Source organism: Dromaius novaehollandiae, chromosome 2, assembly GCF_036370855.1.
Source record: "Dromaius novaehollandiae isolate bDroNov1 chromosome 2, bDroNov1.hap1, whole genome shotgun sequence".
In the NCBI taxonomy this organism is placed as follows: Eukaryota; Metazoa; Chordata; class Aves; order Casuariiformes; family Dromaiidae; genus Dromaius; species Dromaius novaehollandiae.
Window position 1 is genome coordinate 114,813,364 of NC_088099.1, and position 27,300 is coordinate 114,840,663.

Below are 27,300 nucleotides of genomic sequence, written 5' to 3' on the forward strand. Positions count from 1 at the left end.
CTGCTCTCTGAGTGGGTGTAAAGAGGTTCTCTGTGCTGTTGTTGACTAACGTGTGCATTTTGGTTCAAGAAAACTGTCACTAAGCTTGTCAACACCATGAGTTCCCACAAGTTAGGAAAGGTTTGAAAAGTTTGCTAGTGCCATTTATTTTGGTTTTGGGCTGGGTTTTTTTGTGTGGGTGGGGTGTCTTAATCATCTTTATTTTCCCTTCAAAACCTTGACTTTATTAAGACCGTGTACTTATGTAACACACACCTTAACCCTGTACTGAATGCCTGACTACTTGTTTCAGCTTTTTTCCCCTTGGCTGTGCTTTCATTATTCTGTCTAAATACTTCAGATGCAGGGATTTCGCAACATGCCTGGTGACACCATTGATTTGGTGGTGTTACTATTTTCATTTTATACAAAGTGGATTGAGGCATAAGGAAATAGAGATCAAAACTGATAGAATGAGTGCATTAATTTTGCATGCTTGTCTGAAATGCTAAAGCACACACGCAAGTGGTGGCTATCCAGGCTTCATTTTGTAAGTCGCTCACCTAATGAACATATGTTGGACTTTGCACTCCATACGTGTTGACAAGTGGGAGGTCAGCTCCTTCTGGGGGGTGATCTGGAACATCTGCCTCTGCTCATGGCAGTACCAGGGACTGTGCTTCCAGCTTTATCATGTAAAACTGTTCTAGCAAACTTATGATACAAATATTCAGTACAAAATCTAATTTGTTCTTTTCAGTGCACACAGCAATTTTATAAAACTTCTTGATTTCACATATTGCTTCACCTCCAGCTTACTTGGTCTTGCAAGTGTTTGCCAAACAGCCCTGGTCCCAAGCTGCTTGTATGGGATATCCAATGAGAAGGCTACTGTGCTGTTGACTGCTTGTAATGAGTTTGTTTAATGAATGGTGTTGGGGGTCTTCCCCCTCCCTGAGACTAGCCACTACTTTTTTGCAAACCTTGTACTGTGAACTGGCTGGCTCTTGAGAGAATTCCTAGCTCACTCTGACTTTGCTCTCATTTCTGCCCCCTCCCCCCCCCTTTTTTTTTAAGAAGCCCTCTCACCTCTCTTCTGCACTTATTTTCTTTGGTTTGCTGTCTCCTTCTGGATTCCTGTTTCTGAGCTGTGCCCCTGCCTCTATTGCTGCTTTCCCAGCCGTGGGACGGGGCAGATGGTATAGTGTTCTCTGCGGCAGGTGAGCAGAGGCCTGCCCTGCCACAGAGCTCCTGTAGCTACAGGTTTTCTGTTTCTATAGTAAATGGGACAAATATGCTAGAGTGATCACAAAATGAAGTGAGGGTGAGTTAGCAAAGGTGGAGTTTGGGAATGAGACTGTAGCTTATGACATGATGCACGTGTCAGTAAGGTTAATTTGTTCAGGGAAGCTTAATTCTTGCCTTTCTTAGCTTCTCAGAATTTGATTTTGCAACTTCAGCATCCTTCTCTTAATGTGTTTTATTTTGGAAAATACTTTCTAAATCAAAGACAAAATGAAATTCTGTTGTCTGAAACCCCGCTGGTCTGTGTCATTGGCAGGACTTTCGAGGGATCTTAATATAAGGCTGAATTTTTATTACTGGACTCTAGAATAGCTGGTGATGGTAATAAGCTGTTGTCTTTTGTGGAGCAATCAGCAGAGGTTGACAATTTCCATTTTGCCACCTGGTTTCACAGCCAGTCCCTGACAACAGAGGAAGGGGAAGGTTTGGGAATGGAGTTCAGCTGGTAGCATGACAACCACTGTGTCTGTGCACTTTTATCCCTTCCTCCATACTTATTTCCATTCCTGTTTACCTTTTTGCTTTCATTTTCCTTCCTGTCTGGATTTTACTGTTCCTCTAGTTCACAAGTCTCATCTTCACCCTTTTGTGTTGGGCTGAGTTGCTTCTTTCCTCACCTGCTTGCATCTTTTGTGGTGGATTTATGAAGAACTGATAGTGGTTATAGATACGGACAGAAAATACAGATACATAAAGAAAGACACAGATAGCTACAGATAGAGATAGATAGCAGAAACAGATAGCTAGGAAGATACTTAGGGGATACCTCAACAGACCATGGCAATGGGGAGGAGCAGTTGACAGGGAAGTCATTTTCAGCTTGTACAGCCCAGAGTACAGTCTGTTTGGTGCATACTTGAGTCTTCCAGATGTCTGGCTGCTGAGCATGGGTTACTGTTTACATTTGTAGAACTGGCTTTTGGGCTTTGTTTGTTTCTTTTCTTGGAGCATTTGTAATTTGACTGTGTTCGCTGTCTTTCTGCAGCGCACCTCCCTATCATCAGACCAGTCTCCCTTTCAAATTGCAAATTCCTGGTCCGAGGCATGGAGTTTGATGAGGTCTCTAGTAAATACGTTTTTTTTTTTTTTTTTAAACAGTGGCCAGCAAACCATTACAGAATGTGTTCTTTTTTTTTTTTTTTTTTTTTTCCCCATTATCTCATTCTCGGAAATGGGCGAACTGCGTTAACTGAGTCTTGCTCCCTAAAATCTTTACGCTGAGGCCTTATTTCCAGAACTGACTTGTTGCCAAAGTGATAAATCTGAGTAATGGGCAGTTCAGCCGTCAGCAACCAAGGTAGAGAGCCTCTTTTCTAGCAGACAAACTCTGTTGGGTAGCAGAGCTATGCAAGGTTAAGCCGTGATATATAATCCATGTTAATAGGACCTTTCCAGTTGATTGGCCAGACATCTTGAAGGTCTGAAACTAGGAGATGGAAACCTGTATATTCCTCTGAAGTGCCAGCTCTTTTAAAATTGTCACAGGTTCTTTATTCTGGTCACCTTTTAATTTTTTTCTGACTCTTTGAGGCGGCTGCTGTCTCCACTTACTTCAGTGGTTGCTTTTCTTTTCCCAGCTGTTTCTTTCTTCCTTTATATTTCCAAGGACACTTGCTTCAACTTTATCTCCTTATGTTCTGCATAGGGAGTCTTAATTCATGGAGTGTCAGCTTCTAATTATTTGAGGAAAGAGGGAGAAGTTAACTTGCAGGTTTGTGGGGCTGTTGCTTATGCCAGTTAGAGGCTGCTTTGCCAAATGGAGACCTAATATGGAAAAAACAGCCCAAATGTGTGGTTTGCCAGAGATGCAAAAAATTGAATATAAGATGGATTGATCCCATTCCCTTATTTTTTTTTTTTCCTAAAAGAAAGCTATGTTTATGTGTTAGGCCGCTAGCTCTGCCTGCATAACAGTCTAAAATACATCGTTAATGAAATAGTAGGCGAGGAGGAAGGGCAAAAGAAACGAACGTATAATAGAAACGAACGTATAATAGAAACGAACGTATAATAGAAACGAACGTATAATAATTTAATGTCTGTCTTACTATAATAGTCTTAAAGGAACTCAAAATCCCTGTTGGTTGGATGCTTCAGGTTATATTTCTGTAAATACTTACATCACTGCACCAGTTAATTCAGCCTGAAAGTAGTTTTTTCCTGAGAACCAGGATATTTAATAAGGCCAGTAGAAGTGTGTTCTTAGGTTTAAAAGTTATGCCTGTTATTTTAGGATGCAAGTACAGTAGGCAACAGAGTAAATAATTCCTTGCTAAAGAATACTTCTCATCTGAAGCGGAATTCAGAGGAAAAAAAGAGTTAATGTGGTTTAAAATCTAGTTATCATTGACCTTATCTTACCAGTGAGGCACATGAGTTCTGTATTTTACCTACGTTTAAACTCAGGTTTTTACTGAAGTTAGTTGTGGAAGCTAGTTAGCCAGCAAATCCCCTTCTAGTCTTCCTCCTGAAAACCTTGCTCCCCCAGAGCTCTAAGGCATCTCTGTGTATCCTGGGTGAAAGGAGAGCCTTGCCCTTTTGCTTGTACTTTTGAAGTACTTTCGGAAAACATTGCCTGTTTTATGGCTGTAGGGAGGATCTCTGGAAATGGGGAGGAGCAGCAACTTTGGTCAGGAGGGTGTCAGCACAGATCTTGGGCTGTGTCCATGTCTGATGGGATCATGAGGGGTTGTGCCCTGGCACCTGAGCGTGGAGTGGTGATGACAGCTCATCAAAAACACTGTCTCGAGTTTCAGTATCTTCAAGGCAGCCACCTAGAACTATGTGTGAGCGCACGCAGACACACACACGCGCATGCAGACACACACACACAGTGACTCTGTATTTGGCATTTTGGCTGGGACCTTAAGGTATCTAAGGACTTTAGGTCATTCATCTTTCAGTGAACGACTACATTGGAGTAACCCTTAGTGACAGGACGTAAGGAGGAGCACTTGAAGAAGGTATTTGCCAGTAAATTATATCCTTGGGGGTTTGGCCTCTCCTGTCCTTCATCCCCGTGTCTTGGGATTGTAGAGTTGACAAGAAACTGAGGAGATGCATGTTTGTGTTGTCTCTCCTCTAGGGCAGGCAGAGGGAATCGGGCTACATGTGGGCTCCATCCATTAAGATGAAAAAGTCCCCAAGCGGGCCTGTTTAAGGTATGCATGCTAACAGTGGGGCATGCCTTGGGCAACATGTATTGAAAATACATACTTACTACTGTAGACATCTTCAGTACTGTTACTAGAATTCAGAGCTCTGTGTGGATTTTTCAGTAAATACTTATTCAGTGTTGAAGCAATAGGCATTTTCTAGTCAGGATAGGACTTTTTCTTGACTTTTAACTGAAAATGAAAGGAGTATACTTTCATGAAGTTGTCTTTCATGAAATATCTCCCTGATGTGCAGTAGGGTATAGTTTAGTTTAAATTTCTTGTTGCATTCCCCCCCCCAAAATAAACTGGAAATCTGGGTTACCACTTCTTGCCCTAGTAGGTGGTCTGAAATGACCGTCTATTTTGCATATATATATTTTTTTACTTTTCAATTTTGCAGAAATTTACTAATTTTGATCTTATCTCTTGTGCCTGAGATTTCAAAGGTTTATTCTTCTCAGTAAAGTAAAACTCGAATAGTGAAGTCGTAGCAAGCTTTTGTTAATTTTACAAACTGTACCATAAAATTCCTAAAATTTTAATCACTACTATAGTGTGATTTATGGATATAAGTTCAAACTAAATTATATTTTCTAATGTAATGATTCATTGTATGGTAGAAGTATTATTATGATACTGGTTTTGTTTTTAAGTTACTAACTCACTGTCACTATTTCCTGCTGAGGTGAATTACAGTACTTTTATAGCAGGAGAATCTTTCAGATATTTTATTAGAAATTTGACACAGTTATGGAGCTAGCCTTGCATGTTGAAAATGTTCATCTTTACTTCTGCTCATCAGACCCTACCTAGAGACCAGTTAACCTGCAGTGTGTTACAATTGTTTGCTAGTTAGGATTGTGCTCAGTTATAATTTTGTTTCTAGTAATGGATGTATTGCATATCTGTTTCTTCTGTCTACAAATTCGTCCAACTTTGAGCAGCCCCTACTCCCCTTTTTTAAATCCAGTCCTTGTTAGTAACTCCATCAAAAAGGCTGGAGGGTGATAATCATATTCCATAACTGACTGTGGCGAAGTGAGATTAAAAATGCAGATACGTGGTTTGTCATTTGATTTCACAATTTCACATTTAAGAAACCTTGGAAAAGCTATTTGTCTATGAGGAGCAGAGCTTCTGGGTGGCTGGGGTAAATTGTATGGGTCAGGAAATTACCTTCTTGGAAAGACACGGAGAAGGAGAGAGGCAGGGTAAATCAGTCTACACTGAATTCTGTGCTGCTTGCAGCGAAGATTGCCTCTGATACCTGATCTGCTTAGGTCGGGCTATACCCAAGGAATATCGCTCAACACAGCTTTTTTTAATTAGTGGGAAGTAGAGGGATGGAATGCAGAGCAGTCTCAAGACCGTTGGACCTTTTTCAAGAGATTGGATGGCGGAACATGAAGTGCTAGTTCTTTCTTTTGATGAGTAAGAAGAGATCGAATAGTGCAAGTTTCATTATTCACGTGGAGGATGCAAGGAGTATAAAGTATCCTGCATAGAAAAGAGTTATTTGGATCTAGGACCTTCCTACATAAATCTTGCTTTAGAGTTCCTGTGAAAAGGTTTAATGGCCATAGAGGTGGATACATAGATGCATCCTTCAAGAACTGAAATTTCCAGCTGCTTTCTGTATGAATAAACCTGCTCTCAACATCTACTTGAATTACTTTTCCCTTTACTTTTTTCCCCCGCTCCTGTGAAAGACCCTGTCAGTAAGTTAGTGTTCATGTGTTCCGTTCCACAGACTTTTTGCACCATTAATGTGTCCAGATTCATAAAGAACTGATCTTGCCACAAAAGCAATCTCTTACTGCTGGGTTTCCTGCTTTAAGGACAGCATTTCACTGAACCGTGGTGTTGTTGAGCACCTAAGAAAAGAGCGGACCATGACTCTGCCTTCCTTTTGTGCTAGTTGTCCCTAGTGTGAGATTTACTAAAAATCACTACTGCTAAATTTGCTGCCACTCAGTTCTTCAACTGATCAGTGGACTTCTGAAAGTTGATTTGTGGCCTGGTAAAAAGTTTGTTGTAGTTCAGCCTCTTGTATTTTTCTCTTTTACGTGCAGCACAAGTGGAGGTATTGTCTGCTGCACTCAGAGCATCCAGTTTGGATCCTCAAGAAGAGACAACAGTCATCATTGGCAAGGGAACAGACTCACAGAGTGAACTAAGTATCAAAGATCAACAGAATTTTAAACCTATCCTGGGTGATATTGTGCCTTTAATTGGTGACACTGTTGAGGTAAGAAGAAAGCTTTGTGCTGGATTTTTTTTTTTTTTAATATAGATTTTCGTGACTCCAGTGATAGAGCTGTATTCTGTGCAATAATTGGAGCCAAATGCTTCCTACTTTCAGCTAGCATGATGTTCAGTTTTGTTGGCTGGTATTGCAGCATTAACTACTAAAATAAAATGAGTTGTTGGGTGTTTTTGTTTTCGCCAGTTCTGTGTTTGTCCATGTAAATTACTGAAATTGTTTCTGTTGAAACCTCTGTTGTGACTATCACGTTTTAAGACCCTTTAATGCTACTACAGTTCACTGCTGCAAAATTGCCATACTTTAAAACAGAGCCCTATTGATAACAAGAAAAAAAAATCCCTTCCTCTCCCCCCCCCCCAAACCACACACCTTTTTTTCTGCTTTGGAGAAAGAGGTACTTTGTTCCCAGTAAAGGGTTTTACAGTAGCTTACTGGCCTGCATAGGAGTTCGGGACCAGTGACCTAGGATATTGTGCAGACTGCGGAAAGGGAAGGTGGATTCTAGCACCCAGTAAAGTTTTAAAATTTTTTGCACCTATTCCTTATGCAAGTGTGGCATTTGATGATCTTATTTTCCCTTCTCTACTGTGTATTAGGTGAAAACCACTCTATTTGCTGCATGTAGTGCCGTAAGCTTTGGTGATATTAAAAGCTATAGTTAAGTAGAAAACAGTGATTCCCAAATTTATACTCCGCAAAACCATAGCAAGTAATATGTTCAACCATGTTGCCTATATATATAGAGAGGGAGAGACAGACCATTTTGAGATGAAAGCTTGGTAAGGGCAAGTGTCTTTGAGAGGTCTAGGAGTTGACATTGGTCCTGTGGAGGCTTTTTTCAGTCCTCTTAAAAATGGCTGAGGATCAGTCATTTTTAATATTTCATCTAAGCTGTTCGATCACCTTATAGCCCAGAAGCATTTGGTGGTGGGGAAATGTGACATTTACTTGGATGCTGCTGTTTATACGCAATCATAATTTAACATTACAAATGTGTTTTAAAAAAACCCACAACCTCCCCCCCCAAAACCCAGAAGCAACCTTCTCTTCTCTCTTCCCCCCCTCCAAGATTCCAGCAATACCCGGATACAGTGCTTCTTATGTTTGTTTAACACAGCAGCAGTCATCACTTCTTGCTAATTCTAACCTTTAAAATGATAGTGTGAATCCTCTGCCCTCCTTCTAATTTTTGGAGGGTGAGAGGGGTGGTGTTTATTTAGAAGGATCTGTTCCTGCATTTTATTTCTGTACAGAATCTGATGCTTACAGAAAGCTAAAGAACCTACCCCATTTGTGGTTTTCATTCTTTCTTTACATGTGTAGATTTCAGTCTTTAAAGAAATGCTCTTAACAAACAACAAACTGGCAGATTATTATGGCACTGAATCAAGTCCTCATTTTACAAGTGAAGGGATGTCGTAGAGGTGACCTAGAATTTGGAAACCAAGCTGTGATCTGTTGAGCAAGTAGACTGCTGCCCCTTGCAGAAAAGACCGCTATGGTTTTCACAGGTGTTTTTTAATTCTCAGTGTAGCAAAGAGTTGATATGGATACTGGATGCTTCAGAAAAATTAGGCTAGAGTATTTTATATTTGAAAGCAGCACTCACAATTCTGCACACGTATCACAAAGCAAAATCAAATTCTGCTTGTTTTTCTGCAGCTCTGTAGGCTCCTGAAAGAGTTAATGCTGCTTGTTAAAGAGAGCATTCTCTATGTAAATGAAAATACCTGACAGAATAAAATGAACAGATATGGTTCTCGTACATAGATGAAGCTTGTTTGAGGATGAAGGTAGTTGTTTTTGGGGTTTTTTTTTTCCCCTCAAGAACCACCTGTCTTGATTTTTCTTTAGGTTGTATGCTCTCTACAAGGTTTGAACAAAAAAAATGAAAATTGAAGAATGGGAGTTTTTTCATAGAGTGGGGACTGGCAAGGGATAATTCAGGGTTTTTGTTTGGTTGGTTTGGTTTTTGGTTTTTTTGGTTGGAGGTAGAGGGAGAAGGGAAGGAAAAGAAAGAGAAAGGACACTGGACTAAAATTAGTCCATCTGTCTGGAGGAAGTACCTACCTCTAAGTATGAGAGTGGAAGCCAGCAGGGGACTATATCATATATGGACCCCTGGGACTGGCCTCTTCTCTCTTGTGTTTTGGCCCCCTCCCCTGGTTGTCAGGAAGCACCAGTGCTGCTTGTTCTGGTGCCCCGGGCTGTGTGTGCTCCATGGCACAGAGCAGGGGTCTCTTTGGAGCACAGCCACAGAGCTCTGATACACCGCAGCTACAGGAAACCTTGTGCTAAAGATTAATAGGTCATGATACAGATTTTGCATCTCAGAAGCAGTTGTTCACCAGTACACACAAAAATTTCAGACTAAAATTCCTGCTAGATTTTTATGTCTTGGCTCTCTGTAATGCTCGGTTTGGTGTGTGCATGTTACATGGAAGAGGTACCGATTGAACTTGATCTGCAGGTGTACATATACTGCATGACTTAAATACTGACTGATGTGGCAGTTCCTTTGTACTGCAGCTTTTCCTTTTGGAAGGCATTTTTCACTTCAAAAGTGGCTAGGTAAAAATGCCACCATCTGTGTCACCCTTTTGTATATTTAATTATTCAACTTACTTCAGTCAAAGTATTATTTTTAACTTTTTTTTTTTTTATCTGCTAGTCTTTTAGAGCTGGGGTAGCAGAGACCATGTGAGATGGAGTCTCTTCCTTTCTCCTGTAGCAGAATAGATCACTAACCTCTAGTCCCTTACACCTGGGCAACTCACTGAAAGTGCTGTGGCTGTTTTGTGTTAGCTGCCTCATAATTTCTTGATCTGAAAGAGGTTAAATCTGGTGACTCTCTGAGAATGCTGAAACTCTTTTGTAGATTTCTGAAAAAGACTGAGTAGATAAAACAGTGAAGAGGTGACTGGCAAAGCAAAATCCTGCAGAGATGTTTTCAAAGCCTCTGGAGGTTTTACAGGTTGAGTCGTATGCTGCTGGACACATTCAGTTAGAGTCACATGAGGATTTGTCTTCTCCCTGGCTCTTTGACACCACCTTGCTGCTGCTAGATAAGGCAGGCAGGTGACTCACTGCAGTGCCAGCCATACGCATTTGTCTCACAGTTCTACCTGTTCTTTATCACATGTAACTATAGCTCAGTGACTGAAATTAAAACCTAGTGTTTAGATGAAAGCAGTTCATGGAAGAGGAGAAAGTAACTGTCTGAAGTTAAACCAAGCAAGACAGAGGGGATCCTAGAAGTTCATAGCTTTATTTGCTTGAAAACTGTTGTTGTCAAACTGATCTGCACAGTCAGTAGAGTAGGATTGTTCTGTTCCTGTTGACCCTGAGAGCTCACCCTGCAGTATTTGTGGATAGGTGTCTTGGATCATCTCTGGTAAAGGCCTTCGTGTTGTTCTGCCAGACAGCAATCTGATCTACTTTTCAAATATTCATCACGTACTTTTTGAAATTCATAGCTGATTATGTAAAACCCATTGTATCTGGGAAACTCCACTGGTACAGGAAGTGACATTGCATGCCCTCAACAACACAGTGTATCATACTGTATTAAACAACTGATCATACTGTATTAAACAACTGCTGCTCTGTAGAGATCTGAAACAGCCTCTAAGTCTTGGTCTTTGTCTTTGGGGCCCAGATGTGTACCCAGGATGCTTGAATGATTGCTAAAATTAAAAAAATTAAAAAAAAAAATTTCTGAGAGAGTCAGAGTGATGTCAGCAGCTATGGCCCACTAGGGCTCTCCATAATAAGGTGAAACTCATCTGCAGAGGAGATTATGGAATAATCATCTTTAGGAAAGGAGCAACAGAATGAGTCTCTTCCGTTTCTATGCTTAAGTGCAAAGATGGCTTTGTTTTGACCTTTTCTAGCCCAAATCCAAAGCAACAAATTCCACTAAATCCACTGCAAATGTTTTCTCATTTTCCTTTCAGGGAAGAAGCGATGTGGCCCATGTTAGTTGCATTTTCCTTAAGATAGTCTCAAAGGTGCTTCCCTCCTATGGTGATTTTCATTCCATAAGAACCAAAATTGCACAAACTAAGAGGAGACTTTGTTTTAAATTTAAAACAGATTTATCTAACAGGCCTTTTGATTTGGACATATAGCAAAAATGTATTTGATGTTAAAACATGTATTCTTTTAATCTAAGAAAAAGACCCTGAGGTGAGGGCAGCACTTCATGATTTTGATGTTTGTCTTGTGTTTAATCCTTGAGTGTATCTTACGTTACTTTTTTTTCCCCCTTTCTCTTGAGTAGCATATGGATTCTACTCTTCACTATATTCATAATGATTCGGATTTGAGCACCAATAGTAGTTTCAGCCCTGAAGAAGAAAGAAAATCCAAAGTACAGGTAAATGACAGTGACTTTTGTTTTTCCTACGTAGATCAGATGAGCAGGATTTTTTTATATGTGGGACTTTTTATGCATTTCATCCAGTCATTTTCAATGCAGTGTATTTTCTATACATTATGAAAAACCTCTTAAATAGGCCTCTTTAAAATACTGTCTTCAGGGTTTCTAGAGATAATGGCTTAATTCAGCAGTTGCCTCCGTTTTAATTGTGTATAAGAGATGACAGCATTTTTTTACCACGAGAGCAACTATCCTCTGCTTCCAGGCTCTGATTTTATTGAGTTTAATTCTGTATGGAAACTGTCCTGTAATCGAAATTAGGATTACTGAGAAAACAGGATATTTTGTTAAATATTTTGAGTGGGACGCTCCCACCCCCATGCCAACATCTTAAAGGAAAGGTGTGGAATTGTGTTTCATTAAACTCAACCTATTTTAAAAAGATATATAGATGTTTTTGTTGTTGCTTAGTTCAGTATTAACTATGCCACCCTGAACCACCCTGATGCCACTAGTGGGAACCTCAGTCCCTCTTGCTACGCGTGTGAGCTGTGCTATTCAGCAGCTGTGTGTTAGGGAAATGTTCTTGTGCACCACACTGAGAAGAGTTAGTGCCTGAGATAAACTGACAATAGCTGAGGCAAAGAAGATGTTAAAGTTAACAAAAAGAGGTATTCACATCATTTTATTTTAGATGCTTTAATTTTTCAGTGAAGAGGAGGGGTTGGTCTGCAGATCTGTAGATCTCTTTGTCTCTGGAGAAGCCTTTTCCTCCCTATTCCTCCCTGACTATTTAGGAAGTTTGGAAGCAGTACTGAACACCTTATATACTCTGCCACTTCTCCCCCGACCCCCTTCCACAAGGCATTTTAATTTGGCTTTCTTCTCTCCCCTCCTCCAAAAGACAAGATTTTGGAAAGAATAGTTAAATGTTTTTTGAGCAAGTCTTGTCATTTGCAGTCATGCTTATTTTATGGATGAGTTAAAATGGGCAAACTTTGTGCCCAGTTTACACAGCCTGTGAGTCTGAATGTTTGTAGAAAAGTAGACTATGGTCTCTTATTTTCTTGGTCTGCCTAAGTAGGCAGTGATTCATCCACTCATCTGTTATGTCAGTCTGTATGTTTTCAGTTAGTCCCCAAACGTCATCATTTCTTTTACTTGTGGAGCTTTTTGTGAATTATAAAACTTTTGCATTCTTATCAAGAGATTTTAGTTAAATAATACTCTATAGTTGTGGGAAAAAATGTTACTGTGTGCCCTGAAATTTTAATGATCTCTGTGAGGATTTATTGAAAATAGTGTAAACTCTGCCCTTTTTCTTACTGCAGGATGTTGTACCTCAAGCCTTGTTGGATCAGTATTTATCAATGACCGATCCATCTCGCGCACAAACAGTTGATACTGAGATTGCCAAACACTGTGCCTACAGCCTGCCAGGTGTGGCACTTACATTAGGCAGACAGAATTGGCACTGTTTGAAAGACACCTATGAGACGCTGGCATCTGACATGCAGGTATGCTGGATGTTTTCTTTAGCTCGAAAAACTCTGACAATGCATAATCCGTGAACTTTAATGATGATGTTTTGGTATACTGGGTGTTGGGTTGCTCTGTTTTTTAGGTGCAGTTTTCTGTTGCTGATGTTAGTTATTCACACTATGAATGAAAATGTAACTGTTGTCTTGGAGGAAGCTGGGAGTGTGTGGCGCTCAGGTAGTAAGCAAGTGGGGGGGGGGGTTGATTTGGGTGCATTTGTGGAAGTGGTTTTCTGGTGGGATGTGAGGAGAGGTCTCTAGTCTCCTCTGCTTGCTGGAGATGTTGTGGCAGTGCTTGGGATTCTCACAAGTATGAGAATTTGGCTGTGCTGCTGCTGTGTGTGAGCAGACATGTGCCCCTGCAGGCATGTCTGGAGCTTAGTGAGTCAGCCTCATGCTGAGCTCTGGTGGCCTTTCGATGCTGTATCCAGTCAGTCATAAGGGAGTAACATCACTATCACAATGCAGCATTGCTGTTTTAAAAACAAATACTAGAAATAGCAGTGTTTTTCTTGTCAGGTGGTAAGGAGGCAGCTTTGTGCATTTCACTGTTGGTTTATAGTAGTTTCCAGTCCTCCTTTTCTTCCTTTTTCGGAGATGCTCTCTTTTATAAGCGTTCTCAGACTACTTCACCTCTCTTGAACTTGCTGCTGCTATGTCAGAGCAGCAGTTCTCAGTGATACGTAGTGATTTTATACATGGATATTGCTCATATTTTCCAAAATGTTTTGCAGCCATTAAAAACAACCAAATAATAAGTTAAAACAGAAGTAAAAATAAAGTAGTCAGTATTTAAAACTGTCCTGAGTTTCTCACCAGTCTAATCTGAACTAAGATTGAGTCATCAAAACAGGTGAAGAAGCAGTACCCATGCTAATTGGAAAGTGCTGGTTAAAGAAGAGAGGCTTTTTTTTTTTTTTTAAGACTTAATTTAAAGAGTTAATCCATTAAAACAGTGTTCTGTCAAGTTAGGACCAGTAAAAGCTCTCCTTGTCATGGACTACTCGGCACTCTGCATGCATGAAATTTTATCTGTTAGGGAAGCTAAAAGATTCCAGCTGAAATATCATGGAATATATTTCTTGTTCTGCTTTATAAATTAAATGAGTGGTAACATAGCAGTATAGGACTAATTTACCCAAGAAGAATGTGAAGCAAAGAGTAATGTATAGAAGAGTACTGTTATCAGGAACACTATTTTCCTTCTCTGCACCTGGAAGCTTAAAATATTTTTATTGCTTTTATTTGTTTAGTTCCTAGATACTCAAGTGGAACAAATTAATGGACAGCTCGGATAATAATTTCTCCTCTTTTTCCTTTCTCTCTCCCTTCTTTTAATACTTAGTTTTATTTTAAATCATTAAATGGGACACACCAGCACATGGGATGCAACTGTTAATTGGAATTGTAATCACTGTAGCTCTTTGAGAATCTGATATGGATTCTGACCCTCAGATTAAATTGGAGCACTTGGGATGATTCATTAATAAAACGTGTGTGGGGTGTGTGTGTGTGTGTGTGTGTGTGTGTGTGTGTATATATATATATACACATACTTTTTTTTTTTTTTTTTTCCCCCCCTTACAGTGGAAAGTTCGGCGGACGCTAGCATTTTCTATACATGAACTTGCTGTGATCCTCGGAGACCAGCTCACAGCTGGAGATTTAGTTCCTGTCTTCAATGGCTTTTTGAAAGACCTAGATGAAGTCAGGATAGGTGTGCTTAAACACTTGCATGATTTTCTGAAGGTATGTCTGTTTTCAACTTCAGTCCACTCAAATTGTCTATTTTGCTTCATTTCTTTGTTTACACTTGCTTTTTAACATAACACCAGTATAACCCTTTTGAGAATGCACAAAAATGTCTGTTGAATGCAGGAGTATCTTTTGCAGGAGATTCATGTTGCTTATTCTTTTTCTCTGAAGAACCTGGTCTGTGCATATGTATTCTATGTATGGGTGCCAGTGATTTGTATTAAGTTTTTTGATGGCTCTAACCTGTTGGTAGCAATTTTCTTAGACTCTTTAGGAGTTTTTCTACAACTGTGTCCTTTTTGGAGCTGAAAAACACAAATCATAAAACCTTTAAAACTGGTTCTAGCTTTACTGCTCAACTTCCTTATTTCCTAGAGAAAAAGTAGGAAGAGTCAGATTTTTGCCTACAGTAGTACCTTGTATGATTTCATTGACTTAAGCATGGTACAGTTTAGCCCAGAAAAGCAGAACTATTGCTAAAGATTAATTTTTGAATCAAAGTAAGCTTTTCATTAGTTATCTTTTAAGCCTCTTGTTCCATCTGCTTATTGTTTGCAACTTACATTTCTTTATGTTTACTGTTACAGCTTCTTCATCTTGACAAAAGACGAGAATATCTTTATCAGCTCCAGGAATTCCTAGTGACGGATAACAGCAGGAACTGGCGTTTCCGTGCAGAGCTGGCTGAGTAAGTGGTTGCCTGAGTGTTTGTTTTTCTTGTGGGCATTTTAAAATGTTAAAATTGTAAAACAAGTGTCTTACAGTGACGTTCTTCATTTTGTTTTTAATTAGTGGATTATCCTTATTCTTCTCCACTTCTCCTCCTTGTTTCAAAATTCCCAATAATTGCATATCACTTGTAACAGTTGGGAATGTCTTTTCCATTACCATATGTTGAAAACATTACCCTTCTATGAAAAAGAACCTGCCATAAGAGAGGACCACATCCAGTTCCTTTTTAAATTAGTAGAAGTGTTTTAGCAATTTGACTTCAAGTTGCTGAGTCTGATGAACAGGCTGCTGCATTCATGAAGTGGAAGAGATCAAGATCCTCAGGGAAGTGAAGAAAGCAAGTGGCAGAGTACAGACCTTAGACTTCATGTGAGCAGACTTTGGCTTTTTCGTGGAACTGGTAAGTTAGATCCCAGCGGAAGGGTGAAGCTGCTCAGGAAAGCTGACAGGTCTTTAACGAAGCATCCTCCAAGGAAAAGAATGGTCCATCTTGATATTCAGAAAAACAACTAGACATATCAACAACCTGGCTCGACTAAACAGGGAACTCATGAGTGAACTTGAATACCAAAAGGCATTATATAGGAGGTAGAAGCGGGGACAGACTAGACATAAGGAATTTAGAAATGCTTAGGCTGGCATGTAGCATAATGAGACAGAGCTTAGCTAGAGCTGATACTTGCAAGGATATCAAGATGTAGCAGCTGCTACATTAACAAGAAAAGAATAAACAAGAAAAAATTGGAAACATTGCTGAAATAGGGCTGGTGATTTACTGACAACAGGCACAGATAATCCTGAGGTACTTTGTACCTTCTTTGCCTCAGTCTTCACTGACAGTCGCTCCCAGGCCTCTGTGCTTGGAGGCAAAATTCAAGGGTGGTTGAGGAACAGCTGAGGAATTACTTGAGAGCAACTCACATAAGTCTATCAGATCAGAGAAGCTGCAACTGAGGGTACTGAGAGCTGGCTCATGTAATAGCGAGGCCATTCCCTATCATCTTTGAAAGGTTGTGGATATTAGGGCAGGTCATCAGCAACTAGAAAAAGGCAAATGTTGTACCCATGTTCAAAAAAGGCCAAAAGGTTAATCAGTGGAACTGCACTTTCATCAGCCTCACTTCCATCCCTGGGGAAGTAATGGAGCAGGTCTTCTTGGAAGCCATTTCTGGGCACGTGAAGGAGAAGGACTCTTTCGTGAATACAGTCGACATGAATTTATCAAGAGAAAATCATGTCTGAACAACCTGACTGCCTTCTACGATGATATGACTGAATCTGTGGACAAGCCGAGAGCTGTGAATGTCATTTATCTTCATTTTAGTAAGGCTTTTGATGCTCTTACAGTATGCTTGTATCCAGGTTAGGATGTTATGATCTGGATGGGTGGAAACTAGACTGGTAAAAAGGCTAGCTGAATGGTTCGGTTTGGATGGTGGTGTTAATGAGTTTTACTCTACCTGGAGTGTACTCATGAGTGGAGTACTGCAGGGATCTGTCCTGGAACCTCTCCAGTCTACACCAATCTTTAACAATGATGGGGAGGAGTTGACAGAGTGCACGCTCTCAGTGCACACTATCAGGGTTGCTGATGACAGCAAATCGGGGAGACCAGCTGATGCACTCGGGGGCCTTAAAAAATCCAATGAGGGACAGATACGGAGTCCTGCACGTGGAAAGAGTGAGCCCCTCGCAATGAAACAGGCTGAGGACTGACTGCCTGGGGAGCAGCTCTGCTGAAAAGGCCCTGGGGGTTGTAGAGGACAGTGAGCTGAACATGAGCCAGCAGCGTGCCCTGGCAGCACAGGGGGTTATATGGCATGCTGGGCTTAATCAACAGGAGCACGGCCAGTAGGTCAAGGGGAGTGATTAGACCCCTCTAGTTGGCACTCGTTAGACTGCTTTTGGAGTAATGGATCTAGTTCAGGGCCCCACAGTACAGGACAGATGTCAATAAACTGAATTGACTTCTGTGGAGGGCCACCAGGATGGTCAGACCTGGAGCACTTGCCCTGTTAGGAGAGGCTGCTGGTTCAGCGTAGAGACAGGACAGCTTGGGGGGGCACCCAACAGCAGCCCCCCAGTGCCTGCAGGGAGATTAGAGAGAAGACAGCGCCAGGCTGTTCTCAGTGGTGCCTGGTGGGAGGATAAGAGGCATTGGACATAAAGTGAAACAAGAGATTCAGACTGGATGTAAGGAAAAACTTTTCACTCTGAGAACAGCCAGGCACTGGAACAGGCTTCCTAGAGGCTGTGCAGTCTCCATCCTTGGCAGTTTTGAAGACTCAGTTGGATAAAGTCCTGTGCAACCTGACCTCAAAGCCATCGCTGCTTGAGCAGGGGGTTAGAGAGCTCCTGAAGTCCCATCCAGCCTGAATTTTCGTATGTTCTCGTGATTTGTTCTACAAAATGTAAATGTGTGCTCACATTGCACAGTTTTATTTCAGCAATGCTCTTGAATAGGAATAATGGAATGAGCATGTGGTAAAGATCAATTACAGTGCATCTTTTGAATGCAATTTTGAGAGACCTGGTTAACAGCTGTTATGGTGTGTTTGGTACATTTAAATGTTGTTTTGATTTAGTAACTAGAAATCACTTACCTGTTTTTTCTGCTATGGAGACATAACAGTTATATTGTCTGCATGTAATGTGTCTTGCCTGTTTTTTTGAACATGCCTTCTATGATTCACGACACTTAATTGTGTCTGCAACCTGTGCAAATCTTAATCAGTTCATCACAAATTGAAGAAAATAACAGATAAATTCACAAGTTTTCTAGCATACTCTGAAGTAGAGGAAGTTTATTTGATAAATAAGTATCCTTATTTTGATAAGTCTCCTCAGTCACTTAGAAGTCAGAGTATTTGCTTTGTAGATATGTGCGAGATGTCTGTACCCAGTATTAGAATGCACATGCAAGCTGCAATGTCATTCAGCTGGATTGCTGTGTGCATGCATGTTTTATCAGGATCTTTCTCTTGTAAATGCAGTGTTGGTTCCCTTACCTCTTTTCCAGGTAGGTCATTCTTTGAGATCATTCAGCATTTCATCATTATGTTGAATAAGTACCGGTTTAAAACCTACAAGTGATCCATAGTGGAACTGGTGGTGTTGAAGGACAGAAGATTTTACTATTCCATAACTTTATTATGGCCATATTGCGTTACATAGCAAGTGAGGCCATATAAATGATCATTTTTACAGTTAAAGATTACCTTTCTCATTTTTATAATGTACTCTGTGCTGTCTCTTCCATCTTTTAGGCAGCTGATCTTGCTTCTAGATCTGTACAGTGCCAGAGATATCTATGACTACTTGCGGCCTATTGCTTTCAGCCTGTGTGCAGACAAAGTGTCTTCTGTCCGTTGGATTTCTTATAAGCTGGTAATGAATATTAATAAAACTCAATCTAAGTAAATTCAGGATTTCAAACTTCAGCAGGTGGCATTCAGAAGTAATTTTTGTATATTTATCTCTTCCCATTTATTCTAGGTTAGTGAAATGGTAAAAAAGTTGTACATGGCTTCAACATCAACTTTTGTGGTAGACCTGATGGATGAACTTGTTGAAAAGTTCTGTAGATGCCACAAATGGTCTGGTCGGCAAACTTTTGTCTTTATCTGCCAGGTAAAATGTCATTTTGTTCATCTGTTCTGTTTATTGGAAGGGAAGACAAGTAGCTGGAATTATTTAGCTGTTGATACTTTTTTCACAAATATTTGATAGCTGCTTGCTAAGGGGATAGATTTCATAGCCTGTTTTCTTCAATGTTGCTCTATAGTTGAGCTTGCAAGGAGATGCTGAAAAATAAGATCTGTCTGCTTACCTGGAAGTGGGTACCATTGCTAAACATGGTACTGATGGCTAGTTAATTAGCCAATTGCCCAGCACTCTTGCACGAATCTGCAGTTTAGCATATTAACTTCAGGTTGTCAGAATTGACTCTGAACATGAAACACACACACAATAAAATAATTCCAATTATGCCTGAGTTGTGACTCAGCATGAAGTGAGATTTTTGTGCTAATGGACAGTATGCTGCAGCAGCTGCCTGTTACTTTTCTGGGTGATCCTTTAGAAATCAAGGGCTAGGAATTGCCTATGCCTCCTTAGCCAGCTAGCACAGCTTTTTCAGAAACAATATGTTTTCAGAAAAATAACAGAAGAGTTGAAACTAGCTAGAGCAATAAAGAAGTGGTCAAATTTGGAGATGGTAGCAGAAAGGCAGACTGAGAACCAACAGTATAGTTGCCCAAGTGGGACAATTTGAACTTTGAAGTATTTAGAGAAATGTGAGCTTAGAGCTTATTTAGAGAAACATGTGTGAATACAGTGGATGTTTATTAGGATGGAACATTCTCATCTTAACCTTGATACCTAATTACAGCAAAGACTAAATCAATCTTTAAAAAGTGTTGGGAAGGTCTTTTATATTTCTTCCTTGTTATCAAATGTTACAGTAATAAGAATTTAAGAAGCTGTTAAGTCTCATGCAAAATAACATGGTTTCTAACTCAGTTTCTGAGGCCGAATTTTTTTCAGACCTATTTTGCTTCGTCATGTACGACTTCATGTTTGAAAGTATTGTACCATATTTCAAAACTTTGTATTCATTCTGTGAAGGTAATAAGGTCTGTCAGCTGCTGCTCTGATATCTGTTGGAATTTTGTCCTCTCTGTGCTGAAATCTAATGAAATTGCTTCTCTCTTCTTGCCAGACTATTAGCGAAGATGACTGCCTGCCCATGGACCAGTTTGCAGTGCATCTGTTGCCACACTTATTGCACTTGGCATCTGACAGGGTTCCAAATGTTCGAGTCCTGCTTGCAAAAACGTTAAAGCAAACCCTTTTAGAGAAAGGTTAGTGGTCAGAAATGGTTGTAATGGGCTGACTGTATATTTTCTTTGTTATGTTCTTTCTGCTTTCCTGTAGCCAGCTGGGAAAAAAAGAAGGAGCATCAGATGTGGGTCACTCTTGCTTTTACAGTCTCCTTGGTGTGGGATGTTACCCTGGCTGATATAAAACCATGAAACTCGTAGATGGTATTGGAGCCACTGTTTGTAACACTAGGGAAGAGTTCTTCCTCACAGGCCAGCCTGTTTTTCTTGCACCATTTTTCCTGTATGAGCTAGTTTATAGGGGTTATCAGGGCACAGAAAGCATGAATGAACGACTAGCAGCTGTGAAGTTGTTGAGCAGTGCCCTTTATTTGGTTAAAAAAGTTTGGTTGATGCTGTGTGTAATAAGGATAAAGAGGAAAAATCCTTCCATACATATCCAGCATCTGTTTTCTCACTGGGGAAAAGAGATTGCTGCTGTTTGTTTTTTATATTTTATGGTGGCAGTGAGAAGGTTTCTGTAGAGACTCTACAGGGGAATTAGACATGCTGCTTTCAGATCACAGGCTTTGCTTAAGAAAGCATCCTCTATGCCTAGCAGATGCCAGAAAAGTCAGCGGTGCTCAGATGCCAAAGCACTGTAACAGAAAATACCATTAGAAATATTACGCCATTTTGTAAACAAGTGGAGTATGCCCACACTTGGAATACTTTGTTAAGTTCTGGTGGCTTTCTTCCTCAGAAACATACAGCGACTTGAGACTGCTGTTTCTAGCATAGAAAATTTTTGGAAACATAGAAACGGTGTGAAGAAAAATGCAAAATATTTAAAATACTGGACAGTGCAAATAATGCCAGCTCAGAGCTAGATTAATGATAGCTGCCTTGTATGTGCTGGAGGCTCTGAGTAAACCTTTGGACAGTTACCATGGATCAACTTATATGCAGTAATTTGTTACCGTCTCTTGACTGTGCCAAGGGCCTTGATGTTATTGCTGTTATCGTGTATTATTGGTATTTTGTTTGTTGTCAGCATTGTTTTTGTCTTCCCCACCTGGATGGTCGAGCTCCCTTTTTCCATTGCTGCTGTGCAAGCTTATGATACAGTCCCTGCCTCAAAGAGGTTGTGTGTATGATGAGGGTGCCGGATAGATTATGAAAGGTAGATTTAAAAAATAAGTTCAGAATTTGTTAATCTGCAGAGAGTCAATTACTCTTCCCACAAGCTGTTTGTAGTTATGCTGTTGTTATACAGCTTGTGTCATGTAGTTCATGAATAATTGTCAGGAGTTGGGACTTCTTCCATTATTCTTTCATGTTACCCCTGTTTTATTGTTGGATAATTATTTGGCAAGCCTGCCAGTGGAATGGAATATCCATGGATTTGTGATACCTTTCCTGCATCCCATATATACGCAGGCTCCTTCTGAGTCTCTTGCAGGGATATTTTTTCCTCCTTGCTTGTGGAGTCTGTGACTCCTATTTTTACGCTGAAGGGGTGTAGAAGTCTTGTACTCTACTAGCACTGTTAGAGCAACTATGCTCTATCATCTGAAACATGCAATGATTTTTTTTTTAAGTGAATTTTTAAGTATATTTACAAGTGTCTTGTGTGCCTGTTCAAATATTCTGGTTCAACTGTACATGTGCAATAATTGTCTTCTCAGATTTTGAAACTCAGAACAGCATGCTGAGGTTTGCTTTGAAGTATCTGCTATTTTTTCCTCCCGTAAGTCTCTTCCATTTTCTCTTACAGAGTATTTTCTAAATTCTGCCAACTCTCATCAAGAAGCTGTGGAGCAAACAATTATGGCGCTTCAAATGGATGACGACAGTGATGTCAAGTATTTTGCAAGCATACACCCTGCCAGTACCAAAATTGCAGATGATGCCATGAGCACTGCTTCATCAACTTACTAAAAAGTTCCTGAATGTTGCTATAATTAAAAAAAAAAAAAATTGAAACAAACTCTCCTCAAATGCTCCTAAAATGGATGATCTAGGACAGCCTCTTCGGAAGGAGAGATTTCTTGCCAGACTTAACAGGTGGATGTTATCTAAACCTGATACCAGGGATTTTAAGTCAAGAAGAAGTAAACCTTACCTATGTCATCTTGACTTTAGAAAAACATTGCTCAGAGGATTATTTTTGCCACCGAAGCCTTAAATCTTCTGTCTTCCTGAACAAATGAAACTTGAATTGGCAGATCATTTTCATTGTAGAAAGGATGTGATTTCCAGAGACCTGCATTGTTTCTCCTGAGGAGTTAACTTAGCAAGTATTTTCTGTAGCAACTGATAGATGAAATAGCAGAAAGGCAAATTTATACCAAGTTGTAAGACCTCCAGTATTAGTGCTAAAAGTTTTTATCGTTCAAGGACTTGATTTGTGTGCAGCTGGGCACACCCTTAAGTGGGAATAGCTTTGATGTGTGTAAATGGGGAAAAGTAGAAATTTGGATTTCTCTTAAGGGCTCAGTGCTAACACTAAACTAGAATTTGATTTTAATCCTTAAATGCAGCATATTGCTGTATCCATTAGCAGAAAACTTTGCTGAGTACCTGTGTCCTAATTATTTTCATGCTGGTCATGACCTAAAGGAAATTTATTAGCACATGTACTTTAAGTCAGGTATTTTTAACTTGATCATGATCGGCTCTGAGGTGCAACTTTTTTCTTCATATACTGTACATATTGTGAGCCTCCTTGGAGTGCTGCAGTCTTTAATCATGTTGTTTAAAGCTGTTGTGATACAAGTTGTTCTCTACTTGTCCAAATAAAATTTATTAATAAGATTGAAAGAAAACTTGTGACCTTTTAAAGACATTAAAAAAAAATGTTTGAAATATAAGTGTCTTTTTCTTTTCTGGTTCTTTATGCTTGACCAGTATGGATGGCTGGGTGGGGCGAATTCCTTATTGATTATGAGGAATTTTGTATTTTGAGATGGAATATACTATAGCAGAGATGTGCTTTGGTCATGCAACTGAGATTTTGCTAGATTCTCTTCAAGAATCCCTGTTGTTGTTGTGCTTGGGAACCTGTCACTCCAGTGTGAAACGGCATCTTTGCTGAAGTGAATCTGAATGTCCACCTCAATCCAGATTTACAGGAAACTGAGAGGTCAAACTGCCCTTAAGCTATGTTTAGTCCTTTGAACACTTTTGTTTTCCTCTCATTTAAAGTGACTGATACAGTATGTACTTCTATGTCTTCCAGGGGCAGCTTGCTTATATTGCCTTTCCTCCAACCTGTGGAACCTGAAGTGTGTGAAGTTTATTTTCTCAAGGAGTTAGAAATGGCTATGGCAACTTCTCATTGATGTATTTCTGCAGAACTCTTTCATATGTCAGTCAGGTGGCCGATGCCCTGACAGTTCAGCCTCAGGCAGGTGTCTTTTTCCTCCCTGTTTTCTTGGGAAAACAGATTTTTTTTGGTAGCTTCTTCTGTGGTAGATAGGGTGTTGTTATCTGCTCCCCAAACACCAGCTGTTCTTACTCCTGTGCCTGGCCGCAGAGGTGGTTAAAATACTGAGTCTTCTCTATGTGCCTTGAAGTTTGGTGGTGGGGGGGAGGGGGTTGAGGGCTTTTTTATTTTCTCCCTTGCTTGTCCCTTTTCTTGTTGAAATCAGCTCAAAAGGGGAAAATGCAACTGTATGCCTAGTTCAGAAGTTTCTGTAGTATGGATAACAATATTCTGTTCTGTGAATCCCAGAGAACTAATTTTCTGGCGGTGTGCCAGGTGACACCAGATTGTCAGGGAGTAGTGCGCTCTTCAGGCGGAAGGATTTCTGAGCGCTCTCTACTGAGATCAACTGAAAGTGACTAGTCCTCTCCCAGGCCAGATGATTCCTATTTTAGAAAAATGCAGAAATTGATGGGACTTCAATGTATTTTTTTCAGGGTATGTAAATCCTTTCTTGTCTGTTCTTTGTCACTGTAATGACACTTGCTCTTGGCTCATGTGTGTAATTTTTGAGGCGATTTGGATCAGCTGTTTGTTCGGAGCAGAGAATGCTTCAGATGATCTTCGAACTGTGAATGGAGTGCTTTACTCACAGTGTATTAGGATTTTAAATGAATTCCTAGCATTTGGAGTCCAGAATAAACAACACTCACTGAGTTGTCTTGTCCCAGCCTAATTCTGTTACTGGTAACGGTAATCCAGTAGAATGAAGCTTAATGTCTGATCCCTTTAGATGTTTTCTATTATTTAGAGATAAGATACCTTTTAAGCTGAAAACTGAGATCGGTCTTCCCGATGCTTTATTTTTCACCGTTCTGTATTTCTTTAATGCTTTTGTAGGCCCATGGATTTGAGAGAGGTTAGTAACAGATAGCTTAAGATCTACATATGTCAGTCATGGCTAGGAGGCCACTTGGGGAATGCTATTTGGGCCCTCAAAACCGGAAACTCCATTCTGCTGTGTCTGCTGTGCTGCTTCTGTTAGCCCTGTGAGAAAGTTCCTTGATAGGGTTTACCCAGGATCCTGGCTTTTCCTAAGGATGATTGAGTGTTTTCAATTCCAGAGACCCTTGATTGCCCTGACTTGTAACAAATCAAGCCATCTGCAGAGAAAGTGCGAGAAAAAGCTGTCTTTCTCCTTTCTTTTTCATTCAACATGTCATTTATCTGCCTCCTGGTTTCTGCTTCATTTGGCGATTCCTAAGAAGTGAAAGGGAAGGAAAGACTTGCTTTATTCTCAAAATTGCCCAAGACCATTTGATCTGTAGCCTGAGGGACATGGTCTTTTTTGCTTAAATCTGATAGGAGATTTTCTCATGCAGGTAATGTTAGCAATGTCAGTAATCCAAGCTTGAACTTAGAATGTCCCTAAGTATACGGGGTTTGGGGAAATGTGCGTCTCAGTTCTGAGTGGTGACAAAATGGAGTGTTTTTTTTTTTTTCTGTGGGGGACAGTTTCTGTGAATGATGCAAAAGATGTTGCCTCTTGTGTGTGTCTCCTCTCAGGATTCAAGCTGTGCCTCTAAAGTTTTCCTTTGTCGGTTGGGATTTCTTGGACAGAATGTAAGGTAGCTCCTGAGTTATCCATGGTTCCCCAAAAGTAGCGTCTACCTTGTCGTCTTGGTAAAATGTCAAATTAGTCTTTTTCTAACAGGTTTCCTTATTTTCAGTTTAATCCCTTGCCTCGCTCATCTTGGACTTTCTCCATGGGAAATTCTTTTTTTCCCATGTCCTGGTTACAGCGCTGTCAGCCTTTCTCCTGCTTGCTGCCTTTTGCAGTGAGTTCTCTGTCTACTGTTGTTTTCTCCCCAGAGACCCATAAGGATTTGGTAGGGCCAATTCCTCTCCACACTTTTTTTTTTTCCCCAGGTTTCATGCCAATAAAACTGGTGAATGTGTGGAACCTTGTGAAGGGTGGTTTGTTTTTAACCTAGACAAGACTTGACACTTGAAAATCTTTGTCGTTGTTTTTTTGTTTTGTTTTGAATGCCCCATATGGTTGTTGCTTAAACTCCTGGCCCTGTGGTTATGATGCTACTTGAATTAGGACTGCAGAATACCAGGCTAGTTTCAACCTGACTGAAATAAATGTTTGCATGGGTCTGGTAACCCCAACAAGAGAAAAGGTGGCTCTTCCATGCGGGTGAAAGTCTGGCTGTGATGGTTATCACTTTGGCTCAGAAGATCACGCCCCCCTCAGTTATTTGTGCAAATGTGTGGGTTCACGTGTGTTACCTCTCACCACCTTTCCTCTGCACTGTGTATCAGAGAGTAGGATTCAGGGATGGCTGATTTAAATTAGTAAATGAGCAGAGGAGGGGGAATAGCCAAATCCGTCCTGTGGTTCCGCTGTGGTCTTACCTTTTGATCAGCTTTCTTCCTATAAGCAAGGTTTCCATTTGTTCTGCAGTCATTGGGTGTGGAAATTTGTTTAATGGTCATGTTTTCTGACCTGGTTTCAGCCTCTCTAACTTGTTAGGATGGGAAGAGGAGTCTGAGACTGGCAGCTGGACAAAAGCTGATACTTTTTTCCACTGCTTTGCTTTTGTCAGTTCTCCCCTCTGATACTGATGGGAAAGGCTTGTGTTCCTATTTATGCTGGCATTCAGACAACACAGAAAGTGTATTTCAGGTAAGTGATCTTTTCTTTATATGCAGAGTCAAGGTATACTAATAGATTGCTTTAAAAACATGACAACAAAGCTCATTTTAAATGTGCATGATGTCCTTTTTTCCCTCAGTGCTTTCAGACTGTGGCTTTTACTTTTACTTGACACAGTTTAGATTAGAAAAAATAAATAAACTGAGAGCAGACGGTAAAGGAAATGCTTTAGGGCTCAGTTGCTGTATAGTTTGGACTACATCTAACTGATTAATACATAGTGAGTTAGCAAAGATAAGTAAACAGATTTTTAAACATCTTACAGCCCTCCAACCATGATAAATAGTCTGTTTTAAATACCATGACCCATTTATGCAGAGGTGTAGGAATGTCTCTGTGTGTAAAATATTTTAAAAGGATTAGCTGCAGGTGGTTTTGAATCACGACTGTGAAAAGTGAAGAGTACTGAGCATGCTGCCTTGCATGCAGCTATAACAAGGCCACTCAGAGCAGGAGGAGGCTGCACAGTTTGAATATCTAAAGACATTTCAGCTATTTTTAATCAATCCAGGTATTCTATACAAGAAAGAACACAGACAAATTTGGCTTGAGTAAGATGGCAACACAAACAAAAATTAGGCCATTTCCCTCTCACCGTTTATTTGTCTTGTGGTGGTCTCTTCTGGTCTCTTGACTGAGATTTTTTTTGTCATCTTTTGGATTTTTGTGCTTGACAATTTTGGTTCCTATAAGCAGTACCATCAGTAAAGATTTCCTACTGCTGTCTACCTCTTGGCCCCACAGTGTGATAAAATGGCAAGTAGCTCACATACCAAGGATGGGGTTCTGTATACGGGAGAATAAAGCAACAAGAGCTACGAGGAATGTCAGACAGACATCTTGTTTATCAGCAAATGGAGTTCCTTGATACAGAAATCTTGGATGTAATATTCCCATCTGTGCAATCACAATACCTGTGCTGCCAACTTCCTGAATCATCTGCTGAGCTGTAGCTGAGCAGGGCTGCACTGCTAGCTCCCTTCCCCCCACCCCGAAAGGGAGCTTGAGGCTATGGGCAAGGAGGTAGCACTGTGGTTCCTCTCAGGAGCTCCTCACCCTGGGAGTCCGGCAGGGAAGTGGGGAGAGGGAAGGTGTCCCCTGCTGAGCCCCTGTTCGCAGTGGGTCAGTCTCACTCCAGCGGCCTCTGCACATTCTTGCCTGTGAGGATGAAGCAGCCCTGATGTGAGAGGCTGTAGAGGAGCAGGGACCACAAGCAC

At 40.4% G+C, this 27,300-nt stretch overlaps 1 protein-coding gene across 7 annotated transcripts in view; it reads left to right on the top strand.

Annotated features, from left to right (window-relative positions):
• Nucleotides 1-22,807, top strand: part of PPP4R1 (protein phosphatase 4 regulatory subunit 1) — a 67,382-nt gene extending 44,575 nt beyond the window's left edge. For all 7 annotated transcript variants that reach the window (XM_064507203.1, XM_064507205.1, XM_064507204.1 and 4 more), the window contains 9 exons: nt 6,515-6,690; nt 10,991-11,086; nt 12,421-12,606; nt 14,215-14,376; nt 14,970-15,070; nt 18,381-18,501; nt 18,610-18,744; nt 19,835-19,976; nt 21,712-22,807. In XM_064507203.1, the coding sequence (XP_064363273.1) occupies nt 6,515-6,690; nt 10,991-11,086; nt 12,421-12,606; nt 14,215-14,376; nt 14,970-15,070; nt 18,381-18,501; nt 18,610-18,744; nt 19,835-19,976; nt 21,712-21,875 (1,283 nt within the window). In that variant the 3' untranslated portion in view covers nt 21,876-22,807. The remainder of the gene's footprint in view (nt 1-6,514; nt 6,691-10,990; nt 11,087-12,420; nt 12,607-14,214; nt 14,377-14,969; nt 15,071-18,380; nt 18,502-18,609; nt 18,745-19,834; nt 19,977-21,711) is intronic.
• The last annotated feature ends 4,493 nt before the right edge of the window (nt 22,808-27,300 follow it).